The sequence below is a fragment of the Chelon labrosus genome (assembly GCF_963514085.1).
Source record: "Chelon labrosus genome assembly, chromosome: 4".
NCBI lineage: Eukaryota > Metazoa > Chordata > Actinopteri > Mugiliformes > Mugilidae > Chelon > Chelon labrosus.
In genome coordinates, this window is record NC_140340.1 from 27,153,314 (window position 1) to 27,169,915 (window position 16,602).

Sequence of the window (16,602 nt, forward strand, 5' to 3'; positions counted from 1 at the left end):
GGCAACATATTAATTTCCAATGTTTTATGTCTGTGAAATTGAAGCTAAGGCCGCTTGCCACCTGGCGAGACCATGGGCGAGACAGTCCCCCAGTGGAGTTGTTCGCATCCGGTTACCCACTGTACAGTAACCCATCTGTCCAGCTGGAGGCGCCATCGTCCTGCTGTCAGCGCCGCTCCACCGCCGCACCACAGAAGAATAAGCCCAGTTGCTTGCTGCATGCGTGACGATGGCGGCCGCCTTGAGAGGAAGCTTAGTAACATTGGTCAAGGTGAGTGCCGTTATGATGTTTATACGGTAGCTGTGTAAATATAGCGGTAGGAAAGAAGCTGCTGCGACTGAAGTTAGAGTTTGTTATATTTAAGCACCATGACAGTATTGGCAGTCAGAGGAAATATCTGACAGACTGACTGATGCCATCTGTGTCTGACGTTATTGCTAACCATGAGCCTCCTCTGTGTGCACATTGTTTGTATTTCGTCTTAAAAAAAAATCATACTTAGGCCATTGGCTTTTATCAGATGACTTACGGTTGATTTTGTTTTGTTTGTCAGCAAATGCTCAACAAGGCGACATCACTAGTTGAACCCTCATCTGTATCTGTAGGTGGTAGCTTAGCCTCTCTCTGTTAACCGTGACATGGTAACCTCCCTGTCCTTAGTGAACCATCTATTATCAGCTGCCTCTTCTAACGGGCCTAACCCAGGCCAACTGTCTTGAAAGGAGCAGCCCAGATAAGTGGTCTGCTTACCTCTTACCTCTTGTTACATGTAGTTGAGGCTGAAGTACTGTGGAAGTAGAGAGCTGTGGTTTGACAGGTTAATTAATAGTTTAATTTGCCCACTGGTCAGTGGCTGATTATCAGTTTGGTCGTTCATGAAGCAAATACAAACACTACACCAACACGATGAGGGATCTAGTGAATTTGGAGGCCAGGTCAACACCTTGTGCTGTTCTTCATGTTTTTTGAGTTGTTCCTAAACCGTTTTTGTGTGTGTGCCTGTGTCAGGCTGCATTCTGATGGGGATGGCTGCTGTCATCAAGGAGTGTCATTGCTATGGGGTGGGGGTGCCTGGTCTGGTCTATGTGGGTGCTACATGTCTAAGTAACATCCACATGAATGAATGCCAGGTCCAAAAGGTTCCCAGCAGAACATTGCATCGTCACAAGATGGTCAATGTTATTCACTCCTCCTGTCAGTGGTCATAATGTTGTGGCTGATCGGTGTATATTATGACAGGTTTTTATTATGATATAGATCCTTCTCTCATTATGAGTAAACTGTAAGTATGTGCTATGTTTGGTTGGTCCTGCCAATAGAATGGCATTGATTTAGAAATTCTGGGTTTGAACTAATGTTCTTTTGTTTGTTTTGTTTTTGTTGTCCTCTATGCCCCATCTTGTGCCAGGGAATTATATCCTAAATGTAAAAATATACCTGAAAGGTCTTTCAATGGTTCAGCACACTGTCTTTTGATGAGCACAAATTCAATCATACAGATTTATAAAACAAACGTAAATATAACTTTCTTGTTTGTGTAAAACAAATTTAAAAAAAAGTTACTGAAACCTTTCATGTTTACTACACAACTATTTACTTAATGACGAGACCTGTTAAGTACTTGCATAGCCCAATAAAAAATTCTATTTGTGAAAGGTAAATGTGATTAGAAAGCCAATAAAATATACATATTAACACATTAATAAATACATCTTGCATCATGTCAGAGAGTGTGGCTCCTGAAATACCATAGGGTGACTGTGAATTTGTTCTCGTCCTTCAGGGCCTGGGTGGTCCACGGTGGCAGCAGCTGGCCTCTCGACCACTGAGTGTGTCCACTGGTCTCTGTAGTCCAGAATCCCCACCAGCTCGCGCTGATGCCACCTTCAAGGTTACAATGGTACCCGGGGATGGAGTGGGACCTGAGCTGATGACTGCTGTCAAGGAAGTCTTTAAGGTACAGTAAGGTTCCATCCACACATGGTATTATGTTTATGGATGTCCTGACCGATAGGGGCTTTAACCCCTTTAGCGTCAAAACGTCTTTTTCCTCCTCTGTTTTAGTGGCAGTTGTCTAGCGTTAAAGCTGCCAAAGAAAACCTAAGAAAAGGAAAACGGAAATGTATTAATTTTGCAGTGTGATATTTGGTGAGGTGGTAGTTCAGTATTCCATACTGCCAACTTGAGCTGCCATGCAGCGTTCACCGCAGTGAGAAAAGTTTCCTCGACACTGTGTCAAGTTAAGCAATATAACAGAGGGTTACGGAGTTTATGGTGTTGGATGACCGGCTAATTTTTTGTAGTAGAGAACAACACAGGTTTTCAACATCTGTTTGAGCTACCCTCTCCTCCTAACATTAGCTTTGGATTCCCTATTTACTTTACTTGTTAAAGCTGCACGGTGCACACGTGATCTAGGAGAATACGTAAGATAAGAAAAGTCTTTATGGAACTCCAGGGGAGGAAATTTGGTTATTTAGGTTCAGACAGGGACTCGGATTGTCCGATACTGAATATTAAAAGACCGTAATCGGATCAGGGGGACAAGAAAAAGCTTCATCTGGACATCCCTAATTATGTCATCCTGGATGATCTGATCACAAGAAAAGAAAGAAAGAAAGAAAAGAAAAAAGAGGCCATACCCAACTGTCAGAAGTGACGACGTTCATCCATGTAGCTGCTACAAGCGTCAAACGAAATTTCGTTGTATTGTTATACAATGACAATAAAGCTTCTATTATTAAACAGAGACCCAGACATTGGAGAGACGCTTGTCATAAATTCATTTATCGTGCAGAGGGCAGTCAACATCTTAATTAATTACACTCATGTAGTTTGTGGAATAGTATGATTTGGTAAAACATCACGTTTAAAATGGATTCTTCATTCATAGATATCGTGTTCAAATATGTCTTTATCTTTATGTTTGAATAACATTTATTAGGGAAAGATCACCTAGCAGCACAAATATTAATACCAGATCTGTACAAAGCCTGAGATAGATTCATCGCTACCTTTTGTCCTTTTAAGAAACAGGCACAATTATCAGTGATAATACAAAAAAAAAAATCATGGAAGTTGTGTTGAATCTGAACTAGAATATTAAAAAAAAATCAGCCAACATCAACAAGTTTTTATGTAACAAAATGAATATTCATGCTTTTCTCTATTTTCTCTATTAATCAATAAAAGCAGATTCTTTAACCTTCTACCAGAACATCTCCCACTGTTAACGTAGCAGATAAAATACGATTTTAATACACCAGAACTATTCTAGATGTGCTGGTGATGGTTTGTGATTTTGTTTATTTCAGTCTGACTAAAAAAGGTGACTTGTTTTTGCCTGGCCTTTAGGCAGGTGATGTTCCGGTAGAATTTGAGGAGTTCCACCTGAGTGAAGTCCAGAACATGGCCAGTGAGGAGAAACTGGATCAAGTTTTGACGTCTATGATGAGCAACAAAGTGGCCATTAAAGGTAGCTTTACTTATTCTATGTATGTTCCTTTATAGCTCACCTCTGTTTAATAACATGCCATGGTTTAAATTTCTGTGATGATGTATTCTGGCTCAAATAAAGTGCAGTACTCTGGGCTCTAATATGTGTTTTTGTGACATGTTTGGTATCTAGGAAAGATTCACACCCCCATGGAGTTCAAAGGGGAGCTGGCTTCATATGAGATGAGACTGAGGTAAATATAATAAAAGCAGTTGTGTACTCGTGTGGGTGTGTGTGTAGGAGTTTGAAAGTAATTCTACATCTGTCTGTTTGTTCTCCAGGCGTAAACTGGACCTGTTTGCTAATGTGGTTCATGTGAACAGCCTGCCGGGCTACAGCACTCGCCACAATAACCTGGACCTGGTCATCATCCGCGAACAGACTGAGGGGGAGTACAGCTCCTTGGAGCATGAGGTAAACAACGCTCCTCCTTGCTGCAGCCAAAGGAAGAATATATGCACTTTAAAAGGAACTGGGTGTTAATGCTGGGATCCAGCATTAACCAGTCATTCTGAAAGAGGTGCTGAAATGGTTTACACATGCAAGTCTTTAATTCAGGTTTTGTTTGAACTGCTTCTGTCTTCCATGGAAAAATGAGTGCATTAAGTGCTTCTCTTGTGATTTGTTAGCTGTCCTGTTGACTTAATTTAATGGTAATTTGGCAGCGTGATCATTTATACATTAAGAGCTCTTGCAGTAATTCCTTTAAATCATGTGTGAAATATGAGCTCCACATGTTCCACCAGACATGAGACAGGACCACTGAATAAATGTGTTTGCTTTAAATGGAGCGTTAAATGTGTTAATTCTCTTGCACTGTTCTCCGGTTTATGTCTCCTTTCAATTGTATATATCTTCTTCTCACTGTTTAGAGCGTGACGGGTGTGATTGAATGTTTAAAGATCATCACCAGAGTCAAGTCACGGCGCATTGCCAAGTTCGCCTTTGATTATGCCACCAAGAAGGGGCGAAGCAAGGTCACTGCAGTTCACAAAGCCAACATCATGTAAGTATATAAACAAAGATTCCTCTTTGCATATATTTTGAAATCATATTCTTTCACTATACTTTGTCGTTTTTACCGAACTATGTAATTGGCAACAGCGGCCTCTGTGGCCAAATGTGGTAACTACACGTGTCTATCAAATTCTCCTGGGGTCTATATACACTCAGTGAGGGGTACTCTCAGCCTACCAATTCCTCATGCAATACAAAATCATCATGACAGCGCAAAGAACGACTTCACTGTCCAAAGCAACAGACAACTAAGTACTAAATGCACTAGTGTGAAATAAAAACTTTTTACCATAGTTACTTTTTACCATTCCTAAATTTAGGATATTGCATTATAAGGGCAACAAACGTCAATGAAAGAACATTTCAGGCCTATTCAGATGCTCTGTTTTTATTGTGTTGACTAGCTAGTAGTATAAATGTCAAGCAAGTGCAACTACACAAGACTAGACATGTCTTGTGGTCTCTTTCATACCATCCTTTAACAGTGTTAAGGTGACGACAATACACCTAGCTTCTTAGCTGAAGACCTCCGATGATGAATTGTGACATAAAGTGTTGCATACTTTCTCTAGGAGATTGAAGCAATCACCCAAGTCAGATTTGGTGCACAAACTGAAAAATAGTGGGTTGGGGGTGTCTCGCTATTATTAATTAATGATTTAAAATCTGTTATTTTCACAGGGTGTCATAATGTTGCTTTAATTCTTAAATTTGACCTAACTTTGGTCATGATCTCAGTGACGACATGTTTTCTCATCCGTTGTCTTATTACAGGAAATTAGGTGATGGCCTGTTTCTGCAGAGCTGTGCGGAGGTGGCACAGCTGTACCCCAAAATCAAATACGAAAACATAATCATTGATAACTGCTGCATGCAGGTATTTACAACTTCACTGTTCATTCATTTTACTTTATTCTTGATTATCAATTTGGTGAAATAAAATGCTTCTTTTTTTTTTTATTCCTAAATTCATATTTAAAAATTATATATATAAAAAAACTCCACTTTGACTTTGTAGTAAATGAATTAATCATTAACATTTGTTTAGTGTCTGTCTGAACACAGATGCTTAATCTCACTTGTTCTTGTTTAAACTTGTCATTGTTTGTGCTACTTTGCTGCAGCTTGTTCAGAACCCATACCAGTTTGACGTGCTGGTGATGCCCAACCTGTACGGTAACATCATCGATAACCTGGCAGCAGGGCTGGTTGGAGGAGCTGGAGTTGTTCCTGGGGAAAGCTACAGTGCAGAGTATGCTGTTTTCGAGACTGTGAGTTTCCACCGACCTCTTACACACTTTGTCTGTTCTCTATTAGAAAAATTGATTGGGCTGCTGCAGAAATAGTAGTACGTCTTACATTGAGGCCTAGAGTTTTTCCCACTGTAGCATTCGCATAGGGAAACTGTTGCTATGAACCTAACACCAGTTCTCAATAATCATATATTCAATAGACTGTATATTGCTTGATGGAGTGAATATACACAGCTGTTATAACAAAAAATGTAAGGACCTAATTGTAGTATGAACATTAATGTGCTGTTGTTACTCTGCCTTTTTCTTCCACTCATTCAAATTCCTTTTTTTTTTCCCTTCAGGGTGCGCGCCACCCTTTTGCACAAGCTGTAGGGAGGAACATTGCAAACCCCACAGCTATGCTGCTCAGTGCTGCTAACATGCTCAGGCACCTCAAGTGAGTGAACTTCTAAAGCCTTGTGGTTAACAAATACACCACATTTTACACAATACCTTCAGAGCTTCTGTCCTTATCCACCGTTACCTTTAGTGTTTCCAAAGCTGCCACAAGCAGCTGTTTGTCTGAGCGTGGACATGTGTACAAGACAGTTCTAGCCACCTCTCAACTGAGTGTATTGTTTTTTCAGCCTTGAATACCACTCCCAAATGGTGTCGGATGCTGTCAAGAGGGTCATCAAACAGGGCAAGGTAAGTGATTTATTAGCTCTGACTACTCTGTGTGTACTGGTGCATGAAGACAGTTAATCTGGAGACATCCACTATGGCATAAACATGCCAGAAATACTAACAGGATTAACACCCGAAGGTATAGCTTGTCTATATCTTGTAATATTAGAAGAGCAAAATAACATCAGGACGGTCCTAGTAAATGTGGATATGTGCAGTCACCTGGAACGCTGTCATGTTGTGTCTATGCTGTTTAGTGGTTTTGTGGGTTAGTAACTGCATATACACAAAGTGTCAAACTGTTGCAGGCACTTATAATAAAAAATATTAAATAAATAATATTTATTAATAATAATAAATAAATAAAAAATTCAAGTTCACTTGCGCCGTGCAACCCTAAAGAGCCGCATTTAGAGCCGTCACTTCAGATTAAAAAACAACAATGGTGCCACCACATTAGTAATGCAGTTATTAACCTACAAATGCCCCTATCTAACAACCTGCATACTACAATAAAGTAGTGTGTTAGAGAGCCTTTGATTTCCTACATTCTAATTTGCATATATAAATGTGTCTTAGCTGCTCACACAGTTGTGTGTATTTTGTACAGAAACATTTTTCTTTTTTTAACTGGTGTGGTCTAATTGCCTTCTGCATCTGCTCCCTGCTGACACTAACACACACTGACACAAGCACGGGAATGAAGTCGGTCAACGTTTGTCACGCAGATGGCTGATGAACACCGTCTTAGGGATGATTTTTTCTAGTTCATTAAAATTCATTTCATGTTCCAGGAATGTTTGTCAATCGAAAGCAGGATTTGCCTGCGTGTTGTCTGAATGCTCCTCCTCTCCCTCTTCCGTCTGCTTTAATTCCCTCCTCTACTTGTACCCCATTGCCCTCTGTGTGTGTCTCTGTGTGTGTGTGTGTGTGTGTGTCTGTGCATGTCCCAGGTACGGACACGAGACCTTGGCGGGTACTCTACCACTGGCGACTTTGTGCGTGCTGTTGTGGAAAACCTGCGCCACCGACCTATGCACTAAGATGTTTTCAGCATCACACTCCTCACTGACATTTCCTTAACTGTGGACATTGTTCTTAACATGAACTGGATGCATGTTAAGACTCATCTTCCCTCAAGTCAAAATTACACCATCACTTGCATCCCCCATCTTTACAGTTTGTACTGAGTGTACTGATGGATCCAGATGAATCAGTGGTGACTTGTGGTGTTGCCAATTAAAAATTATACAGCTCATGAGGTTTCTTCTCAGGGGGATATCTGTCATACAGTACCATCGATCCATGGACAGCCCTCTTCCTTCATAGTTACATGCTTTTACATTCTGGGAGACCTTTATAATCCACCTCTTTCCATGTCCTTCATGCTTAATTATCAATTCTTTTTAGGCATGTTTTCCATCTAAACTACCTCTGTATGACATATTAGAAACTCCCTGCCTTTAAATGGAACTCGTGAGCTCCTGGTTATAAAGTCAGAAGTCATGCAGTTTAAGTCAACGTCAGTCGTAAGTCATGGGAACATTCCTGCTAGGTTAACTGGTGACGCATAGAAGCCACCAAAGCTAACAAACCATTGGACAACATAACAAGATATTAACTTACCATCCATCATCAACATTTGTGAAAACATCAGCCAACATGCACAACTCAGACTTTACCAAAAGTTTCCACTTAGGTGTGTTAAATACCAGGATGAAGCTGTGGCAGCAGAAAGCTTTACTGCAATCGACTAATCATCGGTTTATATCAGATAGTATGTTTAAGACTGAATGTAACTGAAACTCAATATAGGGTATAACATTTCTGACCTAAACTCACTAGTTAGTTTATTATGCTAGTGAAAACAAATACATTATAATATAATAACAGTCCTGCACTAAATCTTGTCCTCGTTGTTTTTCAGAATTTGTTGAAAATAACTCTGCTTTACTTTTGTTCTGTTGAATTGTGTACCGGCGCATGTTTCTATTATTTTGACAACCTCATTGTAGTCAGTGGGCAAGGCTAAATAACAAAACGCTTATGTTTAATCCAGTCCAGTTTAACAAATCACATCTTCCAAAATGATCATAAAGTTGAATCACCGCCTTTCTGATGCCGTTTCAACATAAACTGAACAGAACAGTCATTTAGAGGAAGATTAAGTGCAGGACTGTATATTCCAATACATATGCAAAAAAATGTTACCGTAGAGTATCCTAATGGAAAACACATTTCTTGCACTGATTTTAAAACAACCTTCTGGTTTCTTGATATGCATGAGCCGATCCTCTATTCATTGTCAGTGGAGTGTTTCCCACAATCCAGTCTGGGTTGATTCATGAATGAATGCATTCACTGTAGTGAACTGGTTAAACTGGTCGTCATCACCATTGCAACGATTTGTAAGAACTTGAAACTCCTTTGATCTATCAGGATTTTTATACTGTTTTGCATCGGGTTTAAAATGACACAATGTTTGGTAAAAGATTCATCCAAATTAATAAAAAGAAATTAAGTATTTGGAACTGGATTTGTGTTTTGACCTTGGGCACAATCAGAAATTTAAAGTTCTTTATGGAAGAGGTTTATTACCAACAGCATATACAGTGTTGTGTTATGTGTGTTTCTTAATCTTTTGTATTATTATTATTATTGATATAAGAATACACACATCTTGGATAACAACAATGCATCATCAACATACACTGAAATACTGGATGTGGTTAACGGATGTACTCAAGCTAGTATATTATATCTCTGTCTGAAGTTGTGCTCAGAATAAAAGAACAGAAAAATAAACTGATGCTTTGCTGAAAGAGCGCGTCTCCTCGATGTTCGTTCTGTGAGTGCAGTTTTCAAAGGCTCTCTAACTGTGATTGGCTGTGATACTGAATGTGGACATGTGTTGCTGCAGCTGTGCATATAGTAACACGCTGTCCTTGTGTTTGCGACAGGTGCGCACTGGAGACCTGGGGGGCTATGCATCGAGCGACGAGTTCACCCGGGCTGTCATTGCTAACCTGGCAGTCTAAGCATTGTGTTTTCAAATCTGTCAGCTGCTGAAACGCACACACGCTTGCTTTTTACCTCCTGTCATGCAGACTGTGCATACACTGAACAGTATATTCCTTCCTAAACGCCGTCTAATTCAGATGAAATGCACGGACAGGACTCTGGTTTCTGGTGTGATATCTAAGGCAAAAAGTCTTAACAAAAACATTACCGTGCAGCTATATGAGTACACACCAACCATTCACATTCTCTTCTCTTGGGAGATCCTGTAATTTTAACTTAATGGTTTTATGTTGGGAAATTAAGCAGCAGTCAAAGCATGATGTATGTACACTTAGATATTATTTATTAACTTCAAGTTTTAGCTAATTGCTACTTCATTTACGACGATATGTGAAGAATAAATAATAAATGAGACGTGACATCTTGTGTGCAGAGTCCTTGCCTTAATGTTAATAGACACCAAATGCAGTGCTATTAAAAGTTTATCAGGCTGCGGGTGGCTCAGTCAGCATGCATCAGCTCACAGCAGGAGGATCTCCTTGTCTAACTCACTTTATTCCTGAGTCCAAACATATGCAAGTCAGGTGGATTTGAAGAATCTATAAATACTATAAATATCAGCATGTGTTAGAAAACACGTGATGCTGGAACATATGGTCCACATTCACAGAACCACGCACAATGTTTGTGCAGGACTTCATATCAAAAGTAGAACTACAGCTAAAGATTCTTGCCTTTATTTTCTCTAATGAGTAATATATGATGAATAAAATCTCAGAATTAATGACAAATATATCACGTTTTCCAAACCTATGACTAATATTGTCTGACCAACATCCAACCATTTAGCAGGAGATACACAAACATTCATACTTGACAAGATCTCAAAATAATAATTAAAAATATATGTTACCAATCAATGCTTCACTCGAACCACGAGCAAAAAAGAATCCGAGATACTCGTCACACGTTCAGCTAATATCTGTTCATTTACAAAGACATCAGGCTTTTCCTGAACTTATTCTCAAATCATCATCAATATTTTTGCTCCAATAACTGAACTATACTGCTCTATTAAACAGAACACATTGCTACTATGGACCACAGACCACCTCCATTACACATTAATTTTACGTACCTTTATCTAGTACAGTTAAAGAATTATTCACATCATTTAGCTAAATAGTCACAATTTCACAATATTAAAACATAGCTGTACAAGTAAAGCTCTCACATTCAAACATTTCCAAAGCAAAAGCAATTATTATGCAGTGCAGAATACCCCTCTCCAGTGTTATATTATTAAATTATTATATCATTAATATTGTTGCATTGACAGTACTTTCATGCTGCAGTTGGCCAAGATGGATCTAATTTCATCTTCTGTTGAGTGGTCAGTTCCGAGTGATGGGTCATATTTTATTAACAGTATTTGTAAAACTCTTTATGTTGAAACAGCGTCAGAAAGGTGATGATTTAACTGTACGATTATTTTGGAAGACGTAGTCTGTGGTGCTGTTAAACTGCATTGAATTTAACACTGAAGCCTACTGACTAAAATGGGGTGGCCAAAGTAATAAAAACATGCGTCGGTACAACACAATACAATTCAGTAGTACTGCAAACCACAGCTTCTATAATGAAAACAGTTGAAACAGCACCTATCTCTCTCTCAAATGTTGACTACCATAACCTTCAAGAAGATACGATTTATTGCAGGATCGTTATAATAAAATGCATTTGTTTTGACTAAAATGAAATGATAGGTGAGAGTATATTCATTACTGCTCTCAAAACAACTCTAGGTGCAGAATGAAAAAGTCTGACTGCCTACTACACCTAAGTGCTTGTTTACCTAAGGTGAGACAGTTGTTGTTAAGTTAGTGAACCAGGGATGAACCATCTCTCTTCTGTATAGTGATATTACAATATCTATGTTCATTTTTTGAAGCTAAGATTTAATGCAGGGCTGTTATAGCAGATTGCATTAGTTTTTACTAGTCCACCTAATGAACTGGCAAGTGAGTGTGTTCAAATTCCTTAAAGTTAACCCAAATTGTCAGGGGCCCATGTTGGATCCTTTATAGCCCCCCTCCCCTCCTCAGTGTGTGTAACATTGAAAGCTGCAGTGTGTCCATCCGCGGCTCGGCCAGCAGGTGTCGCTGCGAGCTATGGAAGAAACGCAGTGGGGAAGAGACGGGGCCTGGCCTGGGAATTTGCTGCTCGCTTCCCATTCTTCCTATGCAGACAGACACACAACATGGCGGACTAGAATAGTCGGCCGACGCGCCCGGATACAGCGGATAAACTGTGAGATTCAGCACCCAGGAAGGCACAGAAAGTACCCTCTGAGGACACGACACTCAAGGGCGAATTACTGCGATTTTTTTCCGTGGAGGAGGGTTTCCTCCTTTACCTGGATTTAGCAGATAAACTGACTGCGAAGTGTTGGCTGTGTGTCCCAGATCGTGCTTCCCTCCTCTGCTATCACCCAGGTCCCCCCCTCCCCACACCCCGCTCGCACTCTCGGTTCCTGGGGTGTGGAGACAGGGGCCGGGGTTGGAAAACGTGGAAGAGAAAAGAGGGGAGAAATTCCTACTCGGCCTCTGGGGGGTTTTGTTCCCCCCCAACCCTCCACTCTCCCTCCTCGGGTTTCCTCTGTGCGCTACAGGAGTTGTGGTGAGTTTTCTCGTATTTGTTGCGCAAAGCAAAGCCGAGCCACACTTGTTACAATGTCGCTGGTACAAGCATGTTTCTCGCCGTAACGTTGTGTCCCTCACAAACAAGCACTTTATCCCGGCTGCCGCGCATTTAGCATTAGCGCTAAGACGATGCGCATATCCCAGCGGAGCCTAAACCCGGGCTTAAGACTTGAGTTTGAGTGTTGTAATAGTTGCGAGCCTCCTTGTAAGACGTTTCAGAAGTAGCTCGGAGGCAGGGAGGGGAAATTTGGCTAAGGGGGCTCTCAAGAAAAAGGGTGGTGGTAGTGGTGGTGGTGGGGGGGCGACAACATTTAAGAAGTGCGAGCTCGGGTTTGTTGAGCCGACGCAGATGCTGCTGAGCTGGAACAAAAGAAGAAGGGGCTCCAGGTCTGAGCTGCCTCACTGGAAAGTACACTTTATTGATCAATGCTTTGTTATTACACGTCCAGAGAGAGAGAGGGAGGGAGGGGAGCAGGCTGGCTGGCTGGCTGGCTGGCTGGGTGGGGGAGCAGGGGGGGCTTCAGGCGACCCGCAACAGGAATTAGGTCGCCCTAATGTTAACATGTAAGCTCTGTCAAATCACAGCGGCTGCTTTGTGTTCCTTCTTCTTCTTCTTCTTCTTCTGCGCTCTGAACTCAAGCATTACAACCTCACCCAAAGTTTTTCTAATGATTAATATTCTCCTCTTTTTCTGAATGTTGGGTGTAACCAAGCATACCATTTCTGTCTTGTGGGTGCTGAGGGTTTTTTTTTGTATTGTTTGCTGTCATTTGAGAAGTATGGTTTATATTCCTCAACTCATCACAGTTTTCTGTTAGATGATAAAAATATGCAGCTGAAACATCCCATTCGCTTCTTGATTTGAGCCTAAGATTAGCTGCTCGAAGGTAGCGCCAGGAAAAGGAGTCTGACCGCTTAAAAGTCAGAGCATCGTCATGCCGGAGGAGGCTTGGCGGAGCCTGGGTTGTCGTATCTGAGGAATCGCTCTGATGCGTGCGACAGCGTCTGGTCTGATTTACTGAACAGCAGCACATGCACAGCGAAACCTCAGCCCATGTGCCTCTGAGCAGCACGTCGAGGTCGTCTGAGGTGCAGAACTCAAGCTGCGTGAGCCTCCGAGCGACCCTTTCGGGCCTGCACCTTGACCTCTGCTTGTCAGGCCCGAACACGTCCTTTCCCCCAAAAAAACCTGTCAAACCATCTCTGGCACCGTCTCATCAAGTTCAAGCTGTGGAAAAAGGGGAAGAAAAAAAAATGTGTGTTGGCCATACGACAGAGAAAAGCAGAGCTGTTATCATCTCTTTCGCTCTGTCCGTATCTCCTTCAGCCTATCTTAAGAGAAAAAGAATGAGTTATTTCCGTCTTTGGGAAGCTGAAAGGGTTTTTTAGCGGAGGAGCTTGAGTGATCCTCACACCACACTTTTCGTGATTGGCCTAGTTTCTAAAAATAAGCATAAAGTATATACCTTGAATATCGCCTTGTGGCAGCTTTGCATCAAGCTCCTATGCTGGGTGTTTAAATATTACCTCAGTGTTGTGAGATTTCACAATTTCAGGGCTCTGACACAATATTGTGAGTTGGCTCTCTGGGTGGGGCAGGAGGGATATTTTTGTTTCCACCTGTGGCCCTACATGTTTTACCGTGGCGGAGCACTGTAATTCAGCCCCTGACAGGATAAACACTGCTACATTTGGAGGATTATGAAGCATTATGGAGCCTGATTGCAGCTACACTTGGTACGCCATTCGGACCTAATTACATTTATCTCGCAATACAGGAAATCTACCTGTGTGACCTCTAATAATTCTTAAATCAATTGTTTTGCCTGACTTCATACAGAGTCCTTCAGCTTTGCTCTCTCCTTCTGTAGATGCAGACTTGTAATTATGTAATCCCTTCAAATGATTGAGTAAATCTGTGTTTTGCATCCTATTGATGTGGGATGATTGATGTTTCTGGTTCACCACAACCATGAGAAGTATGGACTTCAAGGTGTAAATTATTCAAGATGTATTTGTGATGTGCAAGGAGTTTCTTTTCGTCTTTGCGTAGGAATATTTCCAATTAACCCTTTAATTGCCGTTGTCTATCTTTTACAGCATTTTTTAAGTGCTCAGTTGTATTAAACAGTTACATTTATTTGGGTATGTATGCTGTTGTTAAGCCAGATTTATGGTTGTGTGTCTCTTCTATGGCATAGGTATGGCGTAGCTCCCTGCCGTAGTCTGGCGTGCGCCCACCTGGAAATATAACTACATGTTTCGCCGACACAGATCACAGAAACTCTGATTGGTCCAAAATGAGGTTCCTTGTTTGCGTCCCTCAGCAGCTGGACAAGCTCAGAAAATTCCCCATTCTTCAGCTTCCTACACACCATCTGCTCAGACGTCTTCTCTTTTTTTTTTTTTTTGTGGTGCAGCGATTTTAGTTAAAGTAACCGCTCAACATTTATTAACTTCAGCTCCAACATGAGCCTTTCACTTGCCGTCGTGTGAATAACACAGAGAATTTTAACTCAGCTGGCAAATGGTTAAGTGGCATGATTACAGCACAATGCAGACACACGAGAACATGGGTGTAAATGCTTTCAACTATGATGTAGGCTCTGCATAGACCTGTTGAGCGAGGATCAGCCAAGCTTGACACTGCCAGTTATTATATTTAAGCATTCATCCGGAGTTTTCCGAAATAGCCAACTGCAAGGATGGAACTCATTCATAGATGTTATTTGTTTGTTTTTGAAGGTTAATATTGGACTTTGACCGACACCCTTTTCTTCTAAATCTGAGCTCTCCTCTTGTCATTTGGCTTAAAGCCAAAATGTACCTAATTGCAACTAAATCCTTGTCTTTGATGTTAATAAATGCAAATATTAGAACAGTTGAGAGCCCATTTCAACCCTTAAATAGTGGAAAACGATGTGGAAATAGTGACGGAATTGTGATATTTCTGTTAGTTTCGTCCAGATGTTTTTATACAAGTGAATGTCATTTATTCTCAACATTAGTCAAAATGATTGCGGTATAATTAGGCGATTATGTCATAATTGTGACAGACACACTCATGTGTTCCAGTTCAGTCAAAATCCTGCTGCCACCTCCCTGTCCCCTCATTAGCGTTTATGTTAGTGGGACACTGTTTGCTTTTTGCCATAAAGTGGGATAATGGCACTAAATGGAGCAGTGAATGGAGAGCAAGTGGGTTTGGCACACTCGGCTTATTAACACTCTTCCATATAAAGGATTACTCTAGTCTGCACCATATGTACCATAACTAGAGCTACATAAATAATTTGCTTGTTTTACAGTATGTCTGATAGTGTGGCCACTATTCTCTGTTTAGTGGCATTACGATCCATTTTCACTTTTCTGTTAAGTAAATTGAAAACTCCGAGCAAAACGTCCCATTCAGTCATGTTGAGTTATTTTCTTTTCAGTCAGGTTTTCCTCCTGCAGAAAAACTTTGATGTGCTTCTTTAAAACAATGCCTTCGCAGTCAAGGCCAAACTTTGGTTGGATTCGAAACCAGTTGAGAGCTGTAGTTATAAATATTTATATTTGCCCTTGGCATGAGCAGTGTCGGCAAGACCTTTCTTGCCCTGCTGTGAAAAAAATGTCCAAAGAGCGTTAAGCAAGCCCGAGAAGTCTCTTGCGCCACCTAAAATGGACGTAGAAGAAAAGAGATTCTGGAGAAGACGTTTCTCTGAAGTCAAACCTCTGATGGTAGTCTTGTCATCTTGGATGGGTTTCTTATCTCTCAGAGGAAAAGGAGGGGATGAGTGCAGTGGGATGGTCACGTCAGATATCAGAACTGTCATTCTGGCTTCTAGTTTTTACAGAGACTCACGTGGCAGGGAAACAGAGCAGTGCTTCTGCTGCGTGTAGAGCAGTGTATCATTTGGAATGTTTTAGTACCTGCAGTAATGCTATGTCTCTAAGTACACTTACTCAGGTACATATTGAATCTTTTACCCTGCTACATTATTTGTCAGTTATAAAATCTTTACAAATTCACAACTAGATCAATCTAAAAATCATAAAATCAAACATTATACAACCTACAGTTGCATTTAACTACTACTTCCACGATAACAGAATAGAAATTCAGTAACTTAAAATATAATAGTATAACAATAAGCACACTGATTTTTTTATACTTAATAGGACACCAATAGATGCCTCTGGCAGCTAATCGGGTTAGATGGACTAACTACTGTCATCAGTATTGATATTTTATCACCAGCACCGCCTTGACCTCTGTTTAAGGTAGTGTTTATGCACTGGGATTATTATCCGCACTGCTTAGTCTGATAAAGATACTGAATAATCCGTATGAAAACAATGTTTTTCATGAATTCAGCTACATTAAAACAGAGCCTGTGTGAAGACTAAGAGCTACAGGAGATCCACACCAGACCACTTCTCTCTATGGGAGGGCTTTTA

General features: G+C 40.8%; 2 protein-coding genes across 3 annotated transcripts in view; both read left to right on the forward strand.

The window, feature by feature from the left end:
• The first annotated feature begins 199 nt into the window (after positions 1-199).
• On the forward strand, positions 200-9,875 carry idh3b (isocitrate dehydrogenase (NAD(+)) 3 non-catalytic subunit beta). Of its 2 annotated transcripts, none has more exons than XM_084543118.1 (11): positions 200-271; positions 1,785-1,958; positions 3,356-3,476; positions 3,630-3,690; positions 3,779-3,911; positions 4,370-4,503; positions 5,289-5,391; positions 5,639-5,785; positions 6,112-6,206; positions 6,397-6,457; positions 9,397-9,875. In XM_084543118.1, the coding sequence occupies exons 1-11, from the start codon at positions 230-232 to the stop codon at positions 9,472-9,474; spliced, it is 1,149 nt and encodes a 382-aa protein (XP_084399244.1). In that variant the 5' UTR covers positions 200-229; the 3' UTR covers positions 9,475-9,875. The 2 variants fall into 2 exon arrangements, with proteins under 2 accessions (XP_084399244.1, XP_084399243.1); XM_084543117.1 differs by lacking the exon at positions 9,397-9,875 and adding an exon at positions 7,390-9,388.
• A 1,859-nt stretch (positions 9,876-11,734) lies between these two features.
• Positions 11,735-16,602, forward strand: part of ptpra (protein tyrosine phosphatase receptor type A) — a 28,693-nt gene continuing 23,825 nt past the window's right edge. The window contains exon 1 of the mRNA XM_084543381.1: positions 11,735-12,136. The gene's annotated coding sequence lies outside the window, so the exon portion shown is untranslated. The remainder of the gene's footprint in view (positions 12,137-16,602) is intronic.

Bases quoted from the DNA above. Each gene is read 5' to 3' on its own strand.
- idh3b (XM_084543117.1), top strand. From the start codon at position 230: ATGGCGGCCGCCTTGAGAGGAAGCTTAGTAACATTGGTCAAG. The intron at 3,477-3,629 runs GTAGCTTTACTT...TTTGGTATCTAG, and splicing joins CAACAAAGTGGCCATTAAAG to GAAAGATTCACACCCCCATG. The intron at 3,912-4,369 runs GTAAACAACGCT...CTCACTGTTTAG, and splicing joins ACAGCTCCTTGGAGCATGAG to AGCGTGACGGGTGTGATTGA.